The sequence below is a fragment of the Schistocerca serialis genome, chromosome 5 (assembly GCF_023864345.2).
Source record: "Schistocerca serialis cubense isolate TAMUIC-IGC-003099 chromosome 5, iqSchSeri2.2, whole genome shotgun sequence".
In the NCBI taxonomy this organism is placed as follows: domain Eukaryota; kingdom Metazoa; phylum Arthropoda; class Insecta; order Orthoptera; family Acrididae; genus Schistocerca; species Schistocerca serialis.
In genome coordinates this window covers 135,566,958-135,593,033 of record NC_064642.1, presented here as the reverse complement: position 1 = coordinate 135,593,033, position 26,076 = coordinate 135,566,958, and the positions used below count along the sequence as shown (strand labels likewise).

At 42.7% G+C, this 26,076-nt stretch overlaps 1 protein-coding gene across 2 annotated transcripts in view; it reads left to right on the top strand.

Moving 5' to 3' along the window:
• Positions 1-17,779, top strand: part of LOC126481325 (NHL repeat-containing protein 2) — a 167,439-nt gene extending 149,660 nt beyond the window's left edge. For both annotated transcript variants that reach the window (XM_050104989.1, XM_050104990.1), the window contains exons 10-11: positions 3,675-3,858; positions 16,987-17,779. In XM_050104989.1, coding sequence (XP_049960946.1) covers positions 3,675-3,858; positions 16,987-17,225 — 423 coding nt within the window. In that variant the 3' untranslated portion in view covers positions 17,226-17,779. The remainder of the gene's footprint in view (positions 1-3,674; positions 3,859-16,986) is intronic.
• Positions 17,780-26,076: the final 8,297 nt, after the last annotated feature.

The window sequence follows — 26,076 nt, the reverse complement described above, 5'->3', positions numbered from 1 at the left end:
TGAATATGTTAATAAAATTTTACCTTCTAATGTAATAAAAAGTGGGTGCACACAAGGATGTGAACCTTATTTTGTGATTTTGTTCGGTGATATTACCATTGAGCCAACAGATCTTGCGAAAAGCATTAAGTTTATTTGCTCTTATGTAAAGTCAACATATACACCAAAGTCACTCTTGATTATACTGGCACCAATACAGAAGATTGTAGAGAGGAGGCCAAAATACTTATTTCATGTTCCCAAATTCCAAATCTTTACTTCTGGAAAGCATTGCAGACAATTCAGCAGAGTTAGGGGGAACACACTATAAACTTGCATTATACAGAACCAGCTTTGTGTTTCAATGGAATACTTTCTGACAGACAGAGCTCAAAACTTTGTTCTTAACATGGGGAAGTAAGTTATGATCTACCCTAAGGGGCTCTTATATTGTCTTTACTATCACAGTATATATAAATAATCAAGTGAATAATGCCAGAAGTTCTGCAAGACTGTTCACAGAAGCTGTTGCATGTAGGAAAGTCTGAGTGTCATATGGTCTGATGAATCCCAGTCCTCCTTCATCACGCCACTGTAAAGATGACACATCGAGTTGCAGAGAGGCACAGTGAAAAGACTGTTACACATTAAGCTTTTGGGCAAAGCCTTCATCAGAAAAGAAAAAACACACACGCATTCACACAAGCAAGTACACATCACACACACATGACCGCTATCGCTGGTTGGTCAGACCAAACTGAAACACGTCTAATGGGAGCAACAGTCTGTAGTGGAGTGAGGAAGGGGGAGGAATAGCAGTGTATGGGTGAGGGAAGAGGTAATAGTACTGGTTGGTGGAGTGTGCAGCGACTAGACATGCAGGCAAGGCTACCTTGTGCTACATCAGGAAACTGTGGGGGAGGGAGGGAAAGGAAAAAAGGGAACAGAAGGAAGAACTGCAGAGAAGGGGAAAACATCTGTGGATGCATTGGCAGAGAGCAGTGCAACATGTGAGTGATCTGAGGTGAGTTGGGAGGAGCTGATAGAGCAGAGGGGGCATAAACTGTTGGGTGAAAGGTGTGGGACAGTACATTACCGTAGGTTGAGGCCAGGATGATTTCATGAGTGGAGAATGTTTCAAGAAAGCTGGTGGTGGAGGGGAGAATCCAGATGGCCTGGATTGTGAAACAGCCATTGAAATCAAGCATTGATTATCTATCTTGATGCCCTGAAATGAAGGTCATCCTATCCAAGGTCCTTCCCACCCCTCCTAAAGTGGTGTTATGTCACCTACCCAACCTCCACAACATCCTAGTCCATACCCATGCCACACCCAATCCCAACTCTTTGCCATAGGGATAACATCCTGTGGAAGACTCAGGTGCAAGACCTGCCCATTCCACCACCCACCCAGCAGTTCCTTTTCTGGTCCTGTCACAGAGTTATCCCACCTCATCAGAGGTCAAGCCACCTGTGAACGCAGCCATGTTGTGTACCACTCTGTTGCAAACATTGCTCAGCTTTGTATGTTGATATGACTACCAAGTGGCTAACCACCAGGATGAATGGCCACTGTCAAACTACGACCAAAAGAAAAGTGGACCACTCTGTTGCAAAACATGCAATTGAACATAACACGCTTGATTTAAATGGTTGTTTCACAACGCAGGCCATCTGGATCCTTCCCTCCATCACCAGCTTTTCTGAGCTGTGCAGGTGGTAGTTATCCTTACAATATATTCTCCACTCCAGAAACTATCCCACCCCTAACCTATGGTAACATCTTTGCCCACACTCTCTCAGTTACATCACCTCCTCCCAACTTGTGTCACCTCAACCTCATTTTGCAATGCCCCCTGCCAGTGCACCCCTTCTCTGCTCCTCTCCTTTCCACTCCTGTTTTTTTTTCCCTTCCCTCCTGACCCCACAGCCTCTTGATGCTGCACCAGGTAGCCTTGTCTGTAACCTCTAATCTCTTCATGTTCCTCCAGGCAGCACTGTTTCCTCTTCCCCCATCCATATTCTGTTATCCATCTCCCTCCCCACCCCTCTATGTATTGTTGCTCCTGTTCATTCAGTATATTTCAGTTTGGCCTGAAAAGCCAGAGATAGGTGTCATGTGTGATGAAGGCTTTGGCCAAAGACTTAATGTGCAACAGTCTCTTCATTGTGCATGTCTGCCACTCAGTGTCATCGTTACAATGAGTAGCAATCTATCATTACCATAATTCCATAATTGTCAATTACTTCTTCACATATAAGCCATATGAAAAGTTATGAAGATGGAAAAGCAGAGAAACTGGAGCTCATACAGAGTGTTACCAAATGCCATTGCCTCTGCAAATCATTCACAGATTGAACCGAGAAGAGGGGGGGGGGGGGGGGGGGGGCAGTGTCGGAAGTTCCATGCAGCTTTTCGCAGACGATGCTGTTGTATACAGAGAAGTTGCAGTATTAGAAAATTGCAGTGAAATGCAGGAAGATCTGCAGTGGATATGCACTTGATGCAGGGAGTGGCAACTGACCCTTAACATAGACAAATGTAATGTTTTGCGAATACATAGAAAGAAGAATCCTTTATTGTATGATTATATGATAGCGGAACAAGCACTGGTAGCAGTTACTTCTGTAAAATATCTGGGAGTATGCGTGCGGAGTGATTTGAAATGGAATAATCATATAAAATTAATTGTTGGTAAGGCGACTGCCAGGTTGAGATTCATTGGGAGAGTTCTTAGAAAATGTAGTCCATCGACAAAGGAGGTGGCTTACAAAACACTCGTTTGACCTGTACTTGAGTATTGCTCTTCAGTTTGGGATCCGTACCAGGTCTGGTTGACGGAGGAGATAGAGAAGATCCAAAGAAGAGCGGCGCGTTTCGTCACAGGGTTATTTGGTAAGCGTGATAGCATTACGGAGATGTTTAGCAAACTCAAGTGGCAGACTCTGCAAGAGAGGCGCTCTACATCGCAGTGTAACTTGCTGTCCAGGTGTCGAGAGGGTGCATTTCTGGATGAGGTATCGAATATATTGCTTCCCCCTACTTATACCTCCTGAGGAGATCACGAATGTAAAATTAGAGAGATTCGAGCGTGCACGGAGGCTTTCCAGCAGTCGTTCTCCCCACGAACCATATGCGACTGGAACAGGAAAGGGAGGTAATGACAGTGGCATGTAAAGTGCCCTCTGCCACACACCGTTGGGTGGCTTGCAGAGTATAAATGTAGATGTACCCTATGCTCCCTCTCACAGTTTCCCTCTCTCATTCCTCCTCCCTGACACTCACACCACCCTACTTCTCTCCCCAAGCCTCCCACCTCGATAACTAAAATGATGGATGTTAACATTCAGCCAGAAGAAAAGTGCACCCCAAATATCTGCTTTAAGAGTGACGTGTTGCAACTGACGTGTGGCCTTAGATAGTAGATTGACACTGCCATCAGAAGTGTGCTAAGCGCTACTGTTTCTACTCAATGTAATTGCTCCAATTCCATTTCCTATTTAAAATTTTGTTTCTGTTTCTGTCTTATATATTGTCATCATTAGAAGTACAGATGTAGAGGTATTGGACTCTTCTGCTCAGTCATAGAACTGTTTTACTAGAATTATTATTGTTCTCTTTTTGTTATTGAGTGATTCACATAATCATTCTCTAAGAGTTAATGTTTAATCTCGCTGATTTTTTTCTGTTGTAGGTGGATGTTCATATTTCTAATATGTATAAGAAGAAGACAAGAGCACCAAGAAATTGTGTCCAGACTAAAATTGCTAAAATACATCCTAATGGAGGAACAGCCAAACTGAAATTTCTTGTTGGTCTTGATGAAGGCTTATCATTGACTCCAGATGCTCCCCAAAAATGGGCACTTGAGTTTCCTGGTAAATCACTGCCAACACTTTTATTAAACCATTTAAGGGTAGTTTTATTAACATTATGTATTGACTTTTTATTAATACACTACTGGCCATTAAAATTGCTACACCACAAAGATGACGTGCTACAGACGTTAAATTTAACCGCTGACAACGTGCTGACATGAGGAAAGTTTCCAACTGATTTCTCATACACAAACAGCAGTTGACCGGCATTTCCTGGTGAAACGTTGTTGTGATGCCTCATGTAAGGACGAGAAATGCGTACTATCACGTTTCCGACTTTGATAAAGGTCGGATTGTAGTCTATCGCGATTGCTGTTTATCGTATTGTGACATTGCTGCTCATGTTGGTCGAGATCCAATGACTGTTAGAAGAATATGGAATCGGTGGGTTCAGGAGGGTAATACGGAACGCCGTGCTGGATCCTACCAGCCTCGTATCACTAGCAGTCGAGATGAAAAGCATCTTATCCACAAAGCTGTAACGATTGTGCAGCCACATCTCGATCCCAGAGTCAACAGAGGGGGACATTTGCAGGACAACAACCAACTGCACGAACAGTTCGACTACATTTGCAGCAGCATGGACTATCAGCTCGGAGACCATGGCTGTGGTTACCCTTGACACTGCATCACAGACAGGAGCGCCTGCGATGGTGTACTCAACGACGAACCTGGGTGCACGAATGGCAAAACTTCATATTTTCGGATGAATCCATGTTCTGTTTACAGCATCATGATGGTCACATCCGTGTTTGGCGACATCACGATGAACGCACATTGGAAGCGTGTATTCGTCATCGCCATACTCGCGTATCACCAGGTATGGGGTGCCATTGGTTACACCTCTCGGTCACCTCTTGTTCGCATTGACGGCACTTTGAACAGTGGACGTTACATTTCAGATGTCTTACAACCCGTGGCTCTACCCTTCATTCAATCCCTGCAAAACCCTACAGTTCAGCAGGATAATGCACGACCGCATGTTGCAGGTCCTGTACGGGCCTTCCTGGATACAGAAAATGTTTGACTGCTGCCCTGGCTAGCACATTCTCCAGATCTCTCACCAATTGAAAGTGTCTGGTCAATGGTGCCCGAGCAACTGGCTCGTCACAATATGCCAGACGCCAGTCACTACTCCTGACGGACTGTGGTGTCGTGTTGAAGCTGCATAGGCAGCTGTACCTGTACACGCTACCCAAGCTCTGTCTGACTCAATGCCCAGGCGTATCAAGGCCGTTATTACAGCCAGAGGTGGTTGTTCTGGGTACTGATTTCTCAGGATCTATGCACCCAAATTGCGTGAAAATGTTATCACATGTCAGTTCTAGTATAATATATTTGTCCAATAAATACCCGTTTATCATCTTCATTTATTCTTGGTGTAGCAATTTTAATGGCCAGTAGTGTATCTTCTCAAGCTCCAGGACATTCAAAGATCTGAGACTGCCCACTGTCAAAACTTCAGACTTCTGCTAATATGGTTATTACCTGTGATTTACTTCTTTGTTACCATGCCTTGAACACAAGACTGGAACATACAAATCACATATTGAGCTGACAACAGCCAAAAATTTTGAACAGTTTAATATATACTGATCAGCCAGAACATTATGACCACCTACCTGATTGGCAGTATGTGCACCTTTGGCACAGATAACAGTGGTGACGCATTATGGCATGGAAGCAGTAAGGCCTTGTTAGGTTGCTGGAAGGAGTTGGTACCACATCTGCACACGAGTCGTCTAACTCCCATAAATTCTGGGGAGGGGGACGATGAGCTCTGATGTCACGTTCAATCACGTCCCAGTTGTGTCTGATAGGGTGTAGATCTGGCAAGTTGAGGGATGGGGGGCAGTACATCAATTTGAACTTGCCACACTGTTCCTGAAACCATTCCATCACACTCCTGGCCTTGTGACATGGTGCATTATCTTGTTGAATAATGCTACAGCCATTGGGAAACATGATCATCATGAAGGGGTATAAATGGTCTGCAATCAGTGTACGAAACTTCTTGTTTGTAATGCCGCTGTGCAGAAGCTCCACTGGACACATGGATGCCACTACCAGCTTTTCTCTGTCCCACACTACAGGTGTCAAGGAGGTGTTCCCCTGAATGATGACAGATTTGCACTGCACCAAGGAGGTGTTCCCCTGGAAGATGACAGATTCGCACTACACCAACATCCAGTGCCAATGGTCACATGCCCATTTCAGTCGTAGTTGCCGACGTCATATTGTTAACATAGGAACATGTATGGGTCAGCAGTAGCGGAGGCGCTTCATTAGGCATGCTCATTGTACTGTGTGTTCAGACATTAAAGTCTATCATTAGTTCTGTGACGTCCAATATCTGTAATGAGGGGTGGCCGCCCAGTTCTACAGTTTCTGGATGAGGTTTCACCACATGTTGAAGGCACTCACAATAGCACTCCTCCAACACTCAGCAAGTCATGCAGTTTCCAAAATGCTCATGCCAAGCCTCTGATCCATCAGTCTGCCCTCAGTCAGATTCGGATAGATTGCATGCCTTCCTCATTCTACATGTGGACAGCATGCTCACTGATACTACATACACTGCACATGTGTGTGTCTAGCAGTCATTCCTCACCAGGTGATGCTGCTATCACCTGATGGGTTTATATCAGTAGTAGGTCATAATGTTCTGTCTGATCATTGTATATTTTGCCTTGTTTTACATTCCTGGAGGTTCTCCTTAATCATGATAAATTTCTTTTGCAATGCATCCCATATAATAAGGCTGCAAGCAAAGAGTAAGCCTCATTGCAGTGTACAGTTTTTCAGCTTTCCGATTTGTATATACAGGGTGGTCCATTGATAGTGACCGTGCCAAATATCTCATGAAATAAGCATCAAATGAAAAAACTACAAAGAACGAAACTCGTCTAACTTGAAGGGGGAAACCAGATGGCGCTATGGTTGCCCTGATAGATGGCGTGCCATAGGTCAAACGGATATCAACTGTATTTTTTTAAATAGGAACCCCCATTTTTATTACATATTCGTGTAGTACGTAAAGAAATATGAATGTTTTAGTTGGACCACTTTTTTCGCTTTGTGATAGATGGCGCTGTAATAGTCACAAACGTATAAGTACATGGTATCATGTAACATTCCGTCAGTGCGGATGGTATTTGCTTCATGATACATTACCCATGTTAAAATGTAACGTTTACCAATTGCGGAAAAGGTCAATATCATGTTGATGTATGGCTATTGTGATCAAAATGCCCAACGGGCGTGTGCTATGTATGCTGCTCGGTATGCTGAACGACATCATCCAAGAGTCTGGACCATTCGCTGGATAGTTGCGTTGTTTAAGGAAACAGGATGTGTTCAGCCACATGTGCAATGTCAATCATGACCTGCAACAAATGATGATGCCCGAGTGGGTGTTTTAGCTGCTGTCGCGGCTAATCCACACATCAGTAGCAGACAAACTGATCGAGAATCGGGAATCTCAAAAACGTCGGTGTTGAGAATGCTACATCGACATTGATTGCACCCGTACCATATTTCTATACACCAGGAATTGCATAGCAATGACTATGAACGTCGTGTACAGTTCTGCCACTGGGCACAGGAGAAATTACGGGACTATGACAGTTTTTTTTGCAAGCATTCTGTTTAGCAATGAAGTGTCATTCACCAACACGGTAACGTAAACCGGCATAATATGCACTATTGGCCAACGGAAAATCCACGATGACTGCGACAAGTGGAACATCAGCGACCTTGGCGGGTTAATGTATGGTGCGGCATTATGGGAGGAAGGATAATTGGCCCCCATTTTATCGATGGCAATCTAAATGGTGCAATATATGCTGATTTCCTACATAATGTTCTACCGATGTTACTACAAGATGTTTCACTGCATGACAGAATGGTGATGTACTTCCAACATGATGGATGTTTGCCACATAGCTTGCGTGTGGTTGAAGCGGTATTGAATATCATATTTCATGACAGGTGGATTGGTCGTCGAAGCACCATACCATGGCCCGCACCTTCACCGGATCTGACGCCCCCGGATTTCTTTCTGTGGGTAAAGTTGAAGGATATTTGCTATTGTGATCCACCGACCATGCCTGACAACATGCATCAGCGCATTGTCAATGCATGTGAGAATATTACAGAAGGCGAACTACTTGCTGTTGAGAGGAATGTGGTTACATGTATTGCCAAATGCATTGAGGTGGATGGACATCATTTTGAGCATTTATTGCATTAATGTGGTATTTACAGGTAATCACACTGTAACAGCATGTGTTCTCAGGAATGATAAGTTCACAAAGGTACATGTATCATGTTGGAACAACCGAAATAAAATGTTCAAACGTACCTATGTTCTGTATTTTAATTTAAAAAACCTACCTGTTACCAACGGTTCATCTAAAATTGTGAGCCATATGTTTGTGACTATTACAGTGCCATCTATCACAAAACGAAAAAAGTGGTCCAACTAAAACATTCATATTTCTTTACGTATTACATGAATATGTAATAAAAATGGGGGTTCCTATTTTAAAAAATGCAGTTGATATCCGTTTGACCTATGGCAGCACCATCTAGCGAGCCAATCATAGCGCCATCTGCTTTTCCCCTTCAAGCTAGACAAGTTTCGTTCTTTGTAGTTTTTTCGTTTGACACTTATTTTGTGAGATATTTTATATAGTCACACATCATTGTGACAGATCGCACATAGTGCCAGGATTGCAGTTTGGCATGTAGACTGGGGTTGGAGGTGGTAAACAGGAAGCTTGGAGGAAAGCAACCAGTTTGCTGGCTAATAATGTAGGGGGAGGGCAGCTGGTAGGTATCCAGGCTTGGTAAACGGGTATCACAGCCAGTGGGAAGTGGTATATGATGAAGGCGAAGCATATGCATGTGTTGCGAAGGAGTGAGAGAACAGAGCAAGAGGAAACTGCTGGTTGGGGGGTGTCAGCACTGTGTGTTAATTATGATTGAGGCCAGTAGGGTTATGGGAATGCAGGATGCGTTACTAGGATAATTCCCATATGTGTAGTTCAGAAAAGCTGGTGGTGGAGGGAAGGGTCCAGATGACCCACATTGTGAAGCAACCATTGAAATCAAACATGTGCTCAGCTGCATGTTGTGCCACTGTGTGGTCAACTTTGTTCTTGGCCATGGTTGGCAGGGACCATTAGATCTGGCCGATGGCTGGTCGGTTGTCATAGTGACATAAGAAGCTGTGCAGGTATTGCAGCAGAGTTGGCATATGACACATCTTTTTCCACTGATGGCCCAGCCTCTGATGAATAACACTGTGACAGGACAGGAGAAGGAATTAATAGCTGGGTTGATTAGGCATGTGTCTTCCATTTGGGTCTTCCACAGAGATATGACCCCTGTGCAAGGGGTTTGGAGTGGGAGTGGCATAGGGATGGACTAGGAGGTTGTGTAGGTTGGCTGGGCAATGGAACGCCATTTTAAGAAGGATCGGAAGGATCTTGGGTAGGATGTCCTTCATTCCAGGGCACGATGATAGATAATCAAAGCTGCGGTGAAGGATATGATTCCATTGTTGCAGTCCAGGAGAGAGGAAGGGGAAACTGGGTGTGAGGACGATGAGTTAATGAGGACTGAGGCCATGAGGGTTATGGGAGCAAAGAATATGTTGCAAGGATAACTTTCATTTGCATAGTTCAGGGAAATTGGTGGCAGAGGGAAAGATCCAGCTGTCTGAGCTGGGAAGTAGGCATTGACTCGGCTGCATGGTTTACAAGGTGGGTTCTCCTTTATGGCTATTTCTTGGGGGTGATTGGAGGTTAGCAGTGTGTGAGGATTTGGCATGGGAAATCTGTTTGTAGGCTATGTTGGGAGGGGGAGGGGGGGGGGGGGCAGTTCATGCATGTCTGTAAAGGGACTTTCATTTGCATAGTTTAGGGAAATTGGTGGTGGAGGGAAAGATCCAGATGTCTGTGCTGGGAAGCAGGCATTGACTTGGCTGCCAGGGTTTACAAGGTGGGTTCTCCTTTATGGCTATTTCTTGGGGGTTATGGGAGTTTAGTGGTGAGTGAGGATATGGCATGGGAAATCTGTTTGTAGGCAATGTTGGGAGGGGGGGGGGGGGGTTTCATGCATGTCTGTAAAGACCTTCAGCATACTGGTCAAGGGAGTTCTTGTCAGTCACTGCAGATACACTGTCCATGGTTGGCCAGGCTGTACAGGAGTGTTTTCTTGGTGTGGAAGGGGTGGCATCCATTGAAATGCAGGTAGTGTTGGTGATTAGTGGGTTTAATATGGACAAAAGTTTGGATGAAGCCATTAGAGAGGTGGAGGGTGGCACATTGTGTGGAGGAGAATCACATGAAGTGGCTGGAAAGGAAGATGTTGAGACTGTGATGGAATGAGCATAGGGTGTCTGTGTCCTGAGTCAACATCATGAAGATATTGTCAGTGAACCTGAACCAGACAAAGATTTGTGGCTTTCAGAGGCTAGGAAGGTTTCCTGTAGATGGCATATAAGAAGGTTGGCACAGGAGGGTGCCATGCTGATGCCCATGTCCCTTCCATGGATTTGTTTATACACCTTTCCCTCAAAGGAGTAGATGTGTCAGGATATAATTGGTAAGGTGTTTGAAGAATGAGGTATTGAGAATGAGATTTTCACTCTGCAGCGGAGTGTGCGCTGATATGAAACTTCCTGGCAGATTAAAACTGTGTGCCCGACCGAGACTCGAACTCGGGACCTTTGCCTTTCGCGGGCAAGTGCTCTACCATCTGAGCTACCGAAGCATGACTCACGCCCGGTACTCACAGCTTTACTTCTGCCAGTATCTCGCCTTTCAATGAGGTATTGGTTTGGAGTCCAAAAGATGTTGGAGAGGTAGTGTTCGGCAGTGGCATATCTCAGTTAAGTATCCCTTTCCCTATCTCCCTCCCAACATTCCCCATAACCGAAAACAGTTGTTAACATATCCAATCCCACAGAAGTTTCAGTCCTATTCAAAGGCTTCATCTTCAGCCCCACACCTAGGTTTAATCATGTTGCATTTGTCAAAGATCTACTTTCTTGTCCCAATTCTTACAGTGGAAACATATTTTTGCCACCAGTGCCTCTAACCAAAGCCAACATTATACAACACTGAACTTACCTCTCCCAGTTTACCTCACCATCCAACTGTGACCTTGCCCCCTCCTACCTAACCACCCACTCATCACCTTCCAGGAATTCTGTACCTCCAACTTGGCTACACCATCCTTCCCCAGATACCTTTCTAAAAACACTAGCTCTTCAGCAGAAGTAGAGACAGCTGTTCACAACCTCAAAATGGAGCCTAACCTAATCATCTCCCTCGCTGCAGGCAGTGGTTCCACCACTGTCATGATGAATCACAGTGATTACCTAACAAAAGACTTCTGCCAACTGTCTGACTCCTCCACCTACAAGCTTTACCATAGTGATCCCATCCCAGAAGTCCAAAATAACTTCCATTCTGTACTGAAATCTTTAGTCCCATCCCAGAACATCTCTCCTGAGTCTGACTCCCTCCTCACCCCAATGACACCCCACACATCACACTTCTGCTTATTTCCCATAATCCATAAACTCAACAATCCTAGACAATCCAACGTAGCTGGTTATTGTCCTCCTATTGAAAGAATTTCTGCTCTTGTTGTCCAACACCTGCAACCAATTGCCCAAAATCTAGCTTCTCACATCAAAGATACAACTACTTCCTTCACGGAATTCCCACCCCTTTACTCCCTGGACCCCTATTTGTCACTGTTGATGCCACCTCCTTATTCACCAACATACCCCATGCCAAAGGCCTTACCTCTCATCTGGTTTAGGTTCATTGACAATTTCTTTATGATCAGGACTCAGGACCAAGACACTCTATCCTCATTCCTTCACAACCTAAACATCTTCTTCCCCATTTGCTTCACCTGGTCCTCCTCAATCCAACATGTCACCTTCCTGGACATTCACCTCCGTATATCTGATAGTGCAGTCCACACTTCTGTCCATATTAAACCCACCAATCACCAACAGTACCTGTATTTTGACAGCTATTGTCCCTTCCGCACCAAAAAATCCCTCCCCTAAAGCCTGGCCACCCATGGACTGCGTATTTGCAGTGACGAGAAGCCCTTTGCGCAGTGTGCTGAAGGTCTCGTGAGGACTCTTACAAACAGGTACTCCCCCCCCCCCCCCCAAACATAGTCTTCTAGCAGATTTCCAGTGCCATATCCTCACACACCCCTAATCTTCCCCCCATTTCCAAGAATCAACCACAAGGGAGTGCCCCAATATCACCCTGGACTGGAAAAAACTGGACCATATCCTTTGCCATGACTCTGATTATCTCTTATCACACCCTAAAATGAGTGACATCCTACCCAAGATTCTTTCCACCCTTCCTAAAGTGGTGTTCTGTCACCCACTCAACCTACACAACATCCTACTCCATCACTATGCGACTCCCACTCCCAACCACTTGCCAGGCAGGTATGTGGAAGACACAGTTGCAACACCTGCCCAGTCCACCCACCCAACACTTCCTACTCTAGTTCTGTCAGAGGCTTGCCCTACCCCACCAGAGGCAAGGCCACCAGTGTGAAGCAGACACGTCATATACCAACTGCCGGCCAGTGTGGCCGAGCGGTTCTAGGCGCTTCAGACTGGAACCGCACGATTGCTATGTTCACAGGTTTGAATCCTGCCTTGGGCATGGATGTGTGTGATGTCCCTAGGTTAGTTAGGTTTAAGTAGTTCTAAGTTCTAGGGGACTGATGACCTCAGATGTTAAGTCCCATAGTGCTCAGAACCATATACCAACTCTGCTGCAATCACTGCACAAATTTTTATGTTGGTATGAAAACTGATCAGCTGCCCCCAGAATGAATGGCCACTGCCAAACTGTGGCCGAGAACAAAGTTGACCACCCGGTGGCACAACATGCTCAGTTTCGGTGGATGCTTCACAACCCGGGCCATCTGGATCCTTCCCTCCACCACCAGCTTTTCTGAACCATGCAGATCGGAGTTATCCTTGCAATACAGCCTTTGCTCCCGTAAACCTCATGACCTCAATCTCGATTAACCCACTATCCCCACAACCTCCACCCAGCAGTTTCCCCTTCCTCTTCCCTGTCACACCCTCCCAATTCACATATTCAACTCACCATCATGCACTGCTCCCCATCAGCTGCAACACCCATTCATCCCATGCCTAGCCTGTGCACCTGCTGCCCCTTCCTCCTGTAATCATAGCCAGTAAATCAGCCACCTCCCTTTAAGCCACTTGCCACCCACCCCTAACCCCTGTCTCTGCCTCCTACCCCTTTCTCCATCTGCCCATCCCACCGCAGTCTATGTGCAGATCTGCATTCCTGGCATTGCACATCCAGCTGTTACCATGTAGGAGCACAGGCATGTGTGTGCTTGCCTGTGTTTGTGTTTTGTGTATGTATTTGTATTCTAGCTCAAGAAAGGATACTTCAGAGAGCTAGCAAGTTTTCTCTCTCTCTCTCTCTTGTGTGTGCCTGTCGAGGAATCAGTGCTTCTGCTTTTCAGTGAATGATCTCCTTTACGCATAAAGTTTTTACATTCTACCAGAACTTTTTTACTGTAGTTATTTGCTACAGGTTTGTTGCAGGTATTTGTTTACACTACAGTAGGAGCTGATCATAAACATTTGAACTCTGCATCCTTAAAGGAAGACAATATTTTTAATTCCTTTTATCTGTGCCGAGAGTTTGTCGTTGTTGGTGCCATGTAGGTTCTCATTGCTGTACCACAGATTTATTTGTAGTTGAAGCCTTCAAAGGAGAAGTAATTATTGGTGATGATATAGCTGGTCATGGTAACCAGGAAGGAGGTTGTAGGTTTGGAGTCAGTCGAGCATTGGAGATGTTAGTGCAGATCGAGGTTGCATTGACAGTGATGAGCAGGGTTTTAGAGGGAAACAAACAGGAACTGTGGAGAGTACGTGGAGGAAATGATTGGTGTCTCTTAGACAGGATGGTATATAATGGGTAATAGGTTGAATATGTTGGTCCACAAGAGCAGAGATTCTCACAGAGGGGGTACAGTAATCGGCCACAATGAAGCGTCCTGAGTGGTTGGGTTTATAGACTTGAGGAAGTATGAAGAATGTAAGAATGGGGTAGTGGTGGTTATGAGGAGAGAGAGACTCAGGGGAGAGATCCTTGGATGGACCTAAGGATTTGAGGAGGGACTGGAGATCCTGTTGGATTTGTGGAACGTGGTTACTGCGCAAGGTTTGTAAGTGGCAGCTGACAGGGACCCTCTGCCAGATAATCCCCGCAGTTCATAACCACAGTGGTCGAGTCAGTGTCAGCAGGTATGATGATAAGGTCTGGATAAGTTTGTAGGTGGTGGAATGCGGTTCTTTCTGTGAATATAAGATTGGTTTCCATGTTGAGGGATTTGGAGAATGATGGTGAGGCGAGGTTTGAGGAAAGTTGACAAGGGATGATTGAGGGATTTGGAGGAGGGGGGAATCACAGTTGGATGGAGGAGTGAACTGAGTGGGGCAGGGTTCAATATTGCTTGTGGATTGAGCCTGACTGATAGGGTTAGTGGTGAAAAAGAGTTTCCACTGTAAGAACTGGGAGATGATCTTTAACAAGTCCAGCATGATTGAATTTGGGAGCGGGTCAAAAGGTGAGGCCTTTGGAAAGGACTGATACTAAAGTGAGACTGAGGATTTTGGAGGACCGCTTCATGGCAGTATTTTGTGTGGGGTTCTGGATTCTGTGTGGTGGTGGGAGGAAGTTTCTGAAGATGTAAATATAGTAGGTCTGTGAGGCATTGTTTGTCAGCTGTGAGTGAATGCAGGGGACATTTGATGGGGGTTCTTGTACAAGTGATGAATAGCAGTATTCCAAGGTGGCAGTAGGTGGTGAAAAGGTAGGAGAGTTTGTTGAGGAAGTATTGGTGCATGCCGCTCTAGTTTCTGAAAGGCAGGAGTTTCAGTCTGGGAGAGGGGATGTAGAAATCTACAGATAGAGAGGGGGTATCGCAAGGAGGTTTGGGGCTCATTTATATGGTTTTACACGGCTAAGTTGGTGAGGGCTACGGACTGATGCAATCTGAACAGATGGAGATCATTGTGGAAGGAAGGGTTGCAATTGGAGACTGGTAATTTGTTTGTCAGGCCATCCATAAGTGAGGCAACAATGCAGCAACAATATTTGGGGCTGGGTTCTAGGGAAACGTTTCTGTATTGGGCCATATGAAAAGAACAAGGATCCAGAGTCGAGGTTAAAGAAAAAATCACCAAAAAATATGTGGGGAAAAAAATCACAAATAGGTGAAACAGTTGAGATGCAGATAAAAAAAGGTACGACCTGAGGTAGTAGGACCAATAGGGGAAGACAAAAGCAAACTAAAATTGACATAAAAGTATAATGAGATCCAAAAGAAAAATAAATAAAAATACTATAATTGTCGGGTACAGGTTGGTGGGTGGATATGTGTGAAGAAAGGGGCAGCAGTTGTAACTGGATTAGGTAGTTCAGTATGTGCATGCTGGAATACGGGAAGAGAGAGAGTGGGGCGGTGGTAGTTAGATATGAGTTTCAACAAAGTATGTGTGGCACAGGAAGGTACAGACTTTCCATTGTTTCATCTTGATTTTTAACTTTTTCTTTTACAACATTCCATATTGATTTCAATTTGTTCAATGTTCCTAAAATTTTGTACCTTCTTAGCTTTTTTAATCACAGCTATATAGATTTTGTTATACATCTGAACAATTCTGTGAAGTGTTGCTCTTTTCTTTGTATAGTTAATATACATGGTTCCAGAATTTGACTAGGTACTGTGATAGCAACTGATATCCACTGGTATTTGTTTTGAAAATACATTTTCTTAGGTTTCTTTTGTTAACACTTGAATAAAAATATTCACCTTTTCTGTATAGACTGCCACTTTTTTTCCCAGTTATTTTTTGCTACCTGCTGTACACAAGAATTTATACATGTTACGAGTGTTCTGTGATCTGAAATACCTAAGTTTACATTTAGAGCCTCAGTGATGCCATTTTCAATATTTGTGTAGATATTAATCTAATATGGAAGATGAAGACTTTTTTATTCTAGTGGTGTCCTAAAAGAGTGGTTTCATGTGAAAACTATTTAGTGAAAGTCTTTTTTCTTCACTTTCAATTAAACACTTAATATCAAAATCCCCACATAATAATAATTTCACTTCATTATTATAAAAAATATTTACACTGCCTCCATTTAAAAAAGTACATTTTTATCTTATTGACAAGACACTGGGTAGTAGACTTCAAAGATCTTGTGCACTTTAGCACGAGTTGACCCAAATACTTGTGCCACTCTGTGAGTGCCAGTGGATGGGGGTCCTCTTCAAAGGCAGCCATTTGATACTAATGGACAAAAATGAAGAATAATTGAAATGCTTTTCATATGGCTTACCATACATACAGTAAATCCCCCCCCCCCAATACCTCACATTTCTACAGTCTCACAGGAAAATGTAACGATCGCAGAAAGTTCACTTTGTTGTATGTACACTCTGCAATTGCAGAAATGCTAAATGTGGAGAATACAGTACCATACCTGCCTGCAACTTTTTGGTCTCTGTCAGTTGTGACAGTACCATATCTACCTGCAACTTTCCGGTCTCTGTCAGTTGCTACTAACATTAAATGATGCAGAGCATTTCTGTTGGGAACCGATTCTGATACAATTATACAGCTGCCCTGCCATTCCCACAATCTTTACTGTAAGCAGGTAGCACATATGCCATTTTGTTACTTGGGTGCTAGTACATGTCATAATGCTGTTGACAACATTAGTGGATTAGTACGTGACACAATTACCCAGTTATAGTGAGAACATGGAACTACAGTACACTGATGGCTATATTTTGCGTGACTAATAAGCTAACAAATGCAATACAGAGTAAGTGACCCAATACTCTCAAACTTCAATGCTCTGCAGTACTCAAGCCAACACTTTCAGGCATAGGTTCCCCACTTAAAAAGACCAGTTTCCTGTCCCGCACAACGTATTAGGTTTTATGCCCTATAGTTTTTTTATCTCCCAAATAGATTTTGATAAACTTGTCATATTTTTGTTGCAGATGAGGAATGGCAGTCCAATAATTTAAGTGGAGAATACAAAAAAGAATTAGATGTTGAACTGACAGTACCAAAAGCCAAAGAAAATCAATCAACATCTGCAGTAATGGTTTTTCGGATGTACCTTTGTAGAACTAACAATGAGTGTCTTATGAAGAATCTACAGTTTCTGTGTACTGTTCATTATGATACTGCTGCACCCACAGTAATTAGTGACAGTTTCAAATACATAGTATCATAACACTGTTATATAGGTAATCAATGTGCACTTATTTTGTTGCTTATTAACAGTGCAATTCAGTTATGGAAATCCTGAAGACATTATTCCTTTTGAGGGAAACACACACAGAAAATATTTCCAGGTACTTGTAACTCACTGTTGAAGTAACTGTACTGTTCTACAGTACACCTGATAATAATGCAGAAAGCAAAAACATAAAATAATATATTTTTAATCTGTACAAATGAATTTGTTAAAAAATAGCAAATTAGGTCATGTCACAAATTATCAGTCTGTACAATACTATTTGTATCTAGCACGTCATTTATGTACTCTGTTTCTTATACTTTTCATTGGCTGTCAAATGATTGTACAGCCAATGTCACATATTAACTGATGAATTTTAAACTAATTTAAAAAAATGCTTTCAGTTAAGGTGTGATTTATACAAAATGAAACAAAAATAAATGCCTCATCAGTTGCAAGCAGAGAAAGAGAATGAAAAAAGAGGAGTTAAATGACATTTCTTGCAGCTGGAACTAAACATGTATTAATTTCTTTAGGTGGCTTTGAATAAAAACATAATACATTTAATAATAATCTTCTCATTATTTTATGAGATCTAAGGACAAATGCTTATTCAATAACTGTTGAGAACCTGAACACTATCAAAAGATTTTCCTTTGGCTTAATTAGAGTGTGTGCAGTTGAAATAACAGGAACATAAAGTTAGTTTATTTTTTAAGTCACATATTATGATTTTAAGTTTATTTGAAATGGAATTCCTTCATGTATTACCAAGAATGGAATGGGTGAAGACTACCACTCATCTGCACTATGGAGTTATTGAGTGAGTGGAAGGCACATAAAGTACACTACGGTGCAAACTTAAGCATGAAAATGATTTTTGCTTAATGTGTCACTGCAAGTAAGACAGCTCAATGAAACTTAGACAGTATGTAGAAAGAACTGCTACAGTACAACACAGTACAGAACATAACTGACAGAAATACGCGTTGGGATGAATAGAAATGACACTTTTATTCAAAGACAATAATTACACTGCATTCACCACGTTTTATGACCATCCCATGGATATTACAAAAGACAGAATATGGTATTTTAGCAGGGTGCATGATCAACATGGGTGGCAATGCATGCTGTGGAATGTGCTCCTATGTCGGTAACAAGGTTGGTAAGGAGTTCTTGTGGTAGGGAGTTCCACTCCTCCACCACCGCACTTGGCAACTGCTGGATGGTTGTTGGTGCATGTGAACATGCTGCAATATGTCTCCCCAATTCATCCAATGCATACTTGATGGGATTCAAGTCAGAGGAATGGGCAGACCAATCGATTCACCGAATATCCTCTCATTCCAAGAGCTCATTCATCTGCACTGTCCAACACATTGCACATTGTTGTCTTTTTTATGGGTATCAGGGCCGAATGCACCCCTGAAAAGATGCACATGGGAATGGAGTGCAGTGTCACAATAACGTTGATCAGCGAGTGTACTGTGTTCAGAGATTAACAATCGTGCTCAGAGCATAGGGACTGGACCCAAGAGGAGTGAGGCATACTCTATACAGATTAGAGCAATTTCAGTGTGCAAAGTGATTCTGAACGTACCACCATATGCCAAGATGTGGAAACATTTAATGTGTCCAGGAACATTGTCAAACATGATCATTTTGGTGGCCCAGTTGTTATGGTGTGGGAATGCATAATGTTGCGTGGACACACTAACTTCTAAATATTTGAACACAGTCCACTCAGCAGTCACTATTATTTTGACACTGTACTCCTTACCCAAGTGTATCTTTTCAGCAGTGCTTTTGATCCTGACATTATTTTTATTTGTGGCATTGTGCAACCACATCAAACAGCATAGGTGGAGCAGCTCTTGGAGTGAGTGGACTTTCAGTAAATTGACTAGCCTGCCTGTTCCCAATTTAAATACCATCGAGCATGTATACCTGTCCATATGCACTAATGACTATCTGGCAGTTGTCAGCTATGCTGGTGGAGGAATGGACCTGCCTACCACAAGAACTCACACACCCTATTAAGAACCATATCTCGCCTTTTGTAATATCCAGGGGAACATCAGAAATTGTGATGATTTCAGTATAAATACTGTCTTTGAATAAAAATTTCATTTCTGTTCATCTCATTCCATATTTCTTCCTCCTACCTTCTGTACTATAGTGTAGCAGTTCTTTCCATATATGGCCCAAGTTTCATCAAGGTATGTTACTTGGCAGTGACACATCAAGCAGAAGACATTTTTGACTTTAAGTTTTGCGCACCAGTCACACACACATGTGCTTTAATTTTTTGAGTATATTAAACAGTGAGTTTACAACAGGTGACCAAAACACTGACAATGTATGTATAGTATTCATTCTCTTAAGCAACAAATGATAATGAGATGAAAAAGAAATGTAGGAAGCTAAGGCAAGAAAAAATCTTAAGAGACCTAAATGAAACCTTGCGGATGATCACAACAAAAAATGGAATAAAGTCATGAATAAAAGAGAAAGAAAATAACACTGGAATCAAAAAGGTAGCAGGAAGAAAAAGATTACAAAACTACCTCATTTCTCAGCAGAAAGGAAAAGCTCAAATTTTCAACCAAATAATGGGAATGATGTTCTATTTCCATTTGGTAAATGTTATGCATAAGGTACTAGCAGTGATTCTTAACCTATCACCATGTAAGTTACAGGTTCCACTACATGCAGCACACTTCTTTGAAACTCTTCCAACCTATCCTTTTTCGTAGTGTCTTTTGGATGTAGTCATCATTTCACACTTACAAGACCTCTTCATCCATAATCACTGTCTTTTCAGTTTTTCACTAGTAAAGAAAGCAGTTGTGTGATGTAAGGCCACAGCTATACAGATAATGTGATCAAGCATTATCATGAAAGAACACTTCCTTCTTGGATAGGTTGTTTTAGCAGCTGTGCGAGTTGAGCTCAATCTGTGTCAGAGTAGCCAAATCATAAACGTGTGCAGAAGGGGGAAAAGTTACTTCACCATTACATGCGCACACAACATACCTAAATCAACAAATTTGTGTGGAAGGGGAAAATGTTACTTCACCATTACATGTGCATGCAGCATACCTATATCAACAACAGTTGTTTATTCCATACCTGACACATTCATACCTATTAATATGTAATATTGAGTTTGGTTATAGGATCACAACAGCCAAGCTTTAGACATTCTTTTGTGTAAAATAAAAATGCAGCACAAAGAAAAAAAATACATAACAAAAAGGAATTACAGTAGTTCCATCAATGCTTCCTGCCATAGTAGAATGATATGACAGTAGGGAAATGAGCAGGAGATGTAATTAAGCTCATGCCCTGGTTAGTGTGTGTTATGCAGGTACAATCAGCTTGTGAATGGTTGCATTTACCTGGCTGGAATATTCTCTGAAAATGGTCAAGACATAGGTACATCCACATGGGAAAGAAACTGAAAGTTATTCTGTATTAAACATACAAGGTGGAATCCAAAATTTTCGGGACTGGTGCTGTCATCTGGAAAGTAGGAGTAGTAGATCTTTGCACCGCTAGGTGACGAGAGCTGCATATCTGATGAGTCAGTGTGCGGAGTGGTATTCAGTAGGGGACATGTTATGTGTCCACGGTGATTTCCGTAATACTCTGTGTTTGGTGTGTGGCAATTTTACGACGGATCCACAAAGAGAACAGCGCATGTGTATCAAATTTTGTGCGAATCTCGGGAAAAGTGTTATGGAGACCGTTCCAATGATTCAACAAGTGTTTGGGGGACAGCGCATGAGCTGTATGCGTGTGTTTGAGTGGCATGTTCGGTTCAGCACTGGCCACACAGATGTCGAAGATGATGCTCACACTGGAAGGCTCGTTAGCTGCACAACGCCATCCATTGTTGCCAAACTTCAACAATTGCTTTGTACGGATCGACGTCGAACCATTCAAGACCTTGCAGATGAAGTGGGTATTGGTTATGGGACATATTAACGAATGTTGACTGATGAATTGGGCATGCGTTGTGTCACCGCAAAATTTGTGCCAAGGATCTTGACTGCTGATTAGAAGGCACGGTGTGTTGAAGTGTGACCCCATCTGATGATCCAACGTTCTTGTCACGGTTTATCACCAGCGACGAGAGCTGAATTTATGATTATGACCCCGAGACAAAGCATCAATCGTCCCAGTGGAATAGCCCAGGCTCTCCAACATCAAAAAAAGTGAGACAGGTGAAGAGCAAATCATTATTTTCTTTGATACCAAGGGAACTGTGCACAAAGAATTCATTCCACCCAACCAAACATCAAATTCTGTGTACTACTGTGACTTTTTGCAATGGCTCCATAAAAACGTATGGCAATGACGGCCCAAACTATGGCATCGAGTGAACTGACTGCTGCATCACAAAAACGCGCCATCACACGTCCTTGCTCACCAGAAAAAACGACACGGCAATTGTACACCACCCACCGTACTCGTCAGATTTGGCACCTTGCGACTCCGCGTTATTCCCAAAACAGAAACTCAAATTGATAGGCCGTCGCTTCAACACTCTAGAGAGAATTCAAGAAGCATAGCTGGCAGTGATAATCACCCTCAAAGAACAGGACTTCCACAAAACGTTTGACCAGTGGCAGAAGCACTGGGACCAGTGTGTACGTGCAGATGGGATCTACTTCGAGGATGGTGGTGACCATTAGGTTTTCAAGAGATGGCAGCACCAGTCCTGAAAAATTTGGATAGCGCCTCATTGCTTGTAATTTTGTAGAATTCCTTGCCATTTCAGTACACTTCATTTTCATATTACTTTATTGTCCAATCTGAGAAATTTAGAAGTTGATATATGTAAAAATATTACAGCTCTCACTGTAATGTCTTTCATCTTTCAAGAGAGGTTGGGGGTAGAGGTGTCATAAGCCACCCCCCACCTTTAGAGTCACGCTGACCTCCATCTGTATCAAGGTGGCCAAAATAAGAGTTAGTAAATTGTCGATTTCCCTCCTACTTTCTACACTCTAGTAAACTCGTCAATAAGTAATAAAACTGGTTGACATTAATGATGGGTGATCTTGAGGTCTAACATTATCTCTCTGAAGCACTATGACACAGATGTTGACAGTCTTTTATCTACAACATTTTTTCCCCAACACTTGAGGCTTTCATGAAACAAATTGGTTACACATGTATCATTCAAAGTATTTTCCATCGCTGGCCACTACTTTCTCCCATCTTTCGGGCAGTGTACGAATCCCGCATTGAAAAAATTGTTCATCTTTTGAAGCGATCCACGAATTGATCCAATTTGTGACTTCTTCATGAGATCGGAAGTGTTGGTTAGCCAGGCAATGCGCTATTGATCTAAACAGGTGATAGTCAGAGAGAGCAATGTCTGGAGAATATGACGGGTGGGGTAGGACTTCCCATTTTAATGTTTCCGAGTACGTTTTGACCTCTTTTGCAGTGTGAGGTCAAAGCATTGTCTGCAAAATCACTTTATCGTGCCTCACTGAATTGCGGCCATTTGTCTTTTAATGCTCTGCTTAAACGCAATAATTGTGTTCAATAACGAGCACCTGTGATTGTTTCACTTGGTTTTAACACCTCATAGTACACGACGCTGAGCTGGTCCCACCAAATGCAGAGTATGATCTTGGAGCTGTGAATATTCGGTTCGGCCATCGACCTGGAAGCATGGCTGGGATATCCCCAGACATTTTGCATTTAGGGTTATCGTAATGAACCCATATTCCATCCCTGGTCACAATACAATGCAGAAATCCCTCCCGTCTTTGCCTCTGAAGCAACTATTCACAAACACACAAATGCCGTTCAATGCCTCTTGGTTTCAGCTTTCATGGTACCCAAGTTCCTTCTCTCTTAATCATGCCCATTGCCTTGAGATGTTTTGAAATGGCTTGCTGTGTCACTCCCACTAACTGTGCCAATTCTTCTCGAGTTTGACACGAGTCTTCACTCAGCAATGTCTCCAATTCTGCATCTACAAAAACATTCTCTCTTCCATCACTATCTCGGTCTACAACATTAAAATCACTGTTCTTGAAGCGTTGAAACCACTCACGACATGTTCTTTCACTAACAGTGTCCTTACCATACGTACTCGAGAGCATTCAATGAGACTCGGCCACTGTTTTCTTCATACTGAAACAAAACAGTAACACCTCCCGCAAGTGATGATAATTTGGCTCGTAAACTGACATTTTCAATCAAGAACAACTTTATTATGCAGACACAAATTGACTTATGTTTGAATGAGGTTATGTTGACCGAGGTCCAAGCTAACTGCCTGACGTCTGCAATCTGTTTCTTTCGACCGCTACTTACCGCTGTCGCCACCTATCAGCAAACGGCGGAAGCAGTTTCCAGAATGAGATTTTCACTCTGCAGCGGAGTGTGCGCTGATATGAAGTTTTGGAAGCAAAGTTGTACACCTTGTAACCACTGGAGCAGTTTTTCTAAAGCACTCACCCTTTGCTTGCACAGTATAAAACAACTGTTCAACACAACTGTCCTTTCCAGTGTGACATTCACAGGCTATCAACTGATGAAAGTTGTATGAATAGTTAAGTCTCTGCTTACACTGCATATATAGAGTATGCACAGATCTAATCACAAAAACTTTCGCATTGCCTGCTGTGTGAGGTGTACATGAAGAAATTCACTTAGACTTTGATATTCATTAAAACATTATGAAGTATTGGCTTCCCTAATGTATTTCCTGGTGTACAGGAGTGATAAGACCTGCATTTCACTGGCACTGCTTAACACAATAGTAAAACCTCAATAACGTTTTCACCTTTGCCATGAAGAGGTACATCAATGCCCAAATTATCACTGTCCATTATTCACACCTTTCTGTGATATTTGTCATTTTTCTTCCTGGATGTAGGCCATTGTTTTTAAAATATATTCGACAGATTTTATTTCACTAGTCACACTCCTTCTCCCACTACATTGTGTCTGCCCCCTTTTTTAACCCTTAACTGCAGTTATGGCATTGACACCTGTGCATCATATTTCACAAGGCAAATTTCTCTTGATGACAACATACCTCTTTAATTTAAGGAGTGACCTACTGATACTGACATACTACAATTGAGAACTTGCTGTAAGCACAATTTGGTACATCACATCCTTTCCACATGAAATATTGCTTGCCAAGCTGCCCATTTCCCTGGAGTTGATGCATACTATTCTTGCTGAGTAGTACTTGTCAATCACAACAATAATTTTTCGAGCCTAGTTATGTGTGGGTATATTACCATACCTAATTTTCAGAAAAAAATGCTAGCATAATCCTTTGTGTTCTAAGCAGGTTCACATCACAAAATCAAGCACGATTTCTGTAATACTGTTAAAAATGTGATATCAGGTAGCTACAATGCTGGACATTAAAACTGGAGCATCATGAAGGGGGCCTGCAACAAACAACTTGGTACTAAGTGCTTAGATACACAAATGATTAGCATATCAGCACTGTCAAACCCAAGCCTCGCCATCCTGGTATATTTTTTCTGTGATTTCCCTAAATCACTTCAGGCAAATGCTGGGTTGGTTCCTTTGAAAGGGCACGCCCAACTTCCATCCCTAATCTGATGGGACCGATGACCTCACTGCTTGGTCCCCTCCACCCAACCAACCAAGCACTGGCGCCCATACTAGATAGGAGTAACACAATCTATGTTCTGTATATAAGGAAGGATTGCATCACAATTTTCTCATTCAGAAATCCCATTGAGAGTTGATTTTCTGTGAGATTATGTTAGACCTCATATGGAAAAGGAGAAATGTCTAATGGTACGTTTCAGAATTTGACAATGGCAGGACTGTGGACACCCAAGACTGGTTTACCATTATGTGATATTGCTGAACACATTGGTGATGACCCCAAGATTGTCTTGTGAATATGGAACTTATGGGGTACGGACGGAGTAAATAGCATGGAAGATCTCAATAGCCCCTTGCAACCTGCACCGAAGAAGACATTGTTTGCTTGGGTGCATAGCATTATAGAGCGACATTGCATTACAGCCACAGTGTAACAATGTCTCAAGCATCATGGGCAGTCAGCAAAGCAACACTGTTTTGGCTATCCCTTAATGGCTCTAGAGAGTGGTGCACTTGTTGACAACTCTTAACACAGGAGTGGCACCTCGCAGCTGCACAAGAGGTGCAACTGTGTGTGTGTGTGTGTGTGTGTGTGTGTGTGTGTGCCCTGCACATTGTGTGATGGTATCGGATGCCATTGGATACACAACTCATATCCGGTAATTTGGACAGTAGGTACTACATTTCTGACATGTTAATGGCTAGAGGATGTGCCACACCTTCAAGGTGCCCCAAAATTATCTTTCAGCAAGATAACATAAGACCCATGGTATCCTGACTAACATAGTACAAAGGGTGTTTCACTGGTCCTCTGGCCAGCATTTTTCCACCCATTGAAAACATCTGGTCAACTATTGCCAGGAGTTCGATATACCTCCACTCGTTAGCACCTATAACTGATGAACTCTGGCATAGTAGAAGCAACAGGGAATGAGATACACATTATCTTTCATCGTAGTTCAGTTGAACTCAATGCCCACCTAGTTTAGACCCACCAAATTTTACACCCCATATAAATTTAATCATTTATTTTTTCCAGTACACTGTATATGCACAATAACTTACAATTCCTTTCATACAAGTGATATGCATCACATTTGAGTTGTAGCTATTTAGAAGTCTCACAAACAGTGAACTTGTTTTAAGTTGATATGCTGTCGAGAAATGTACACTTTTTATGGCATGCATACCATAACAGTGATAGACACTACTGCTT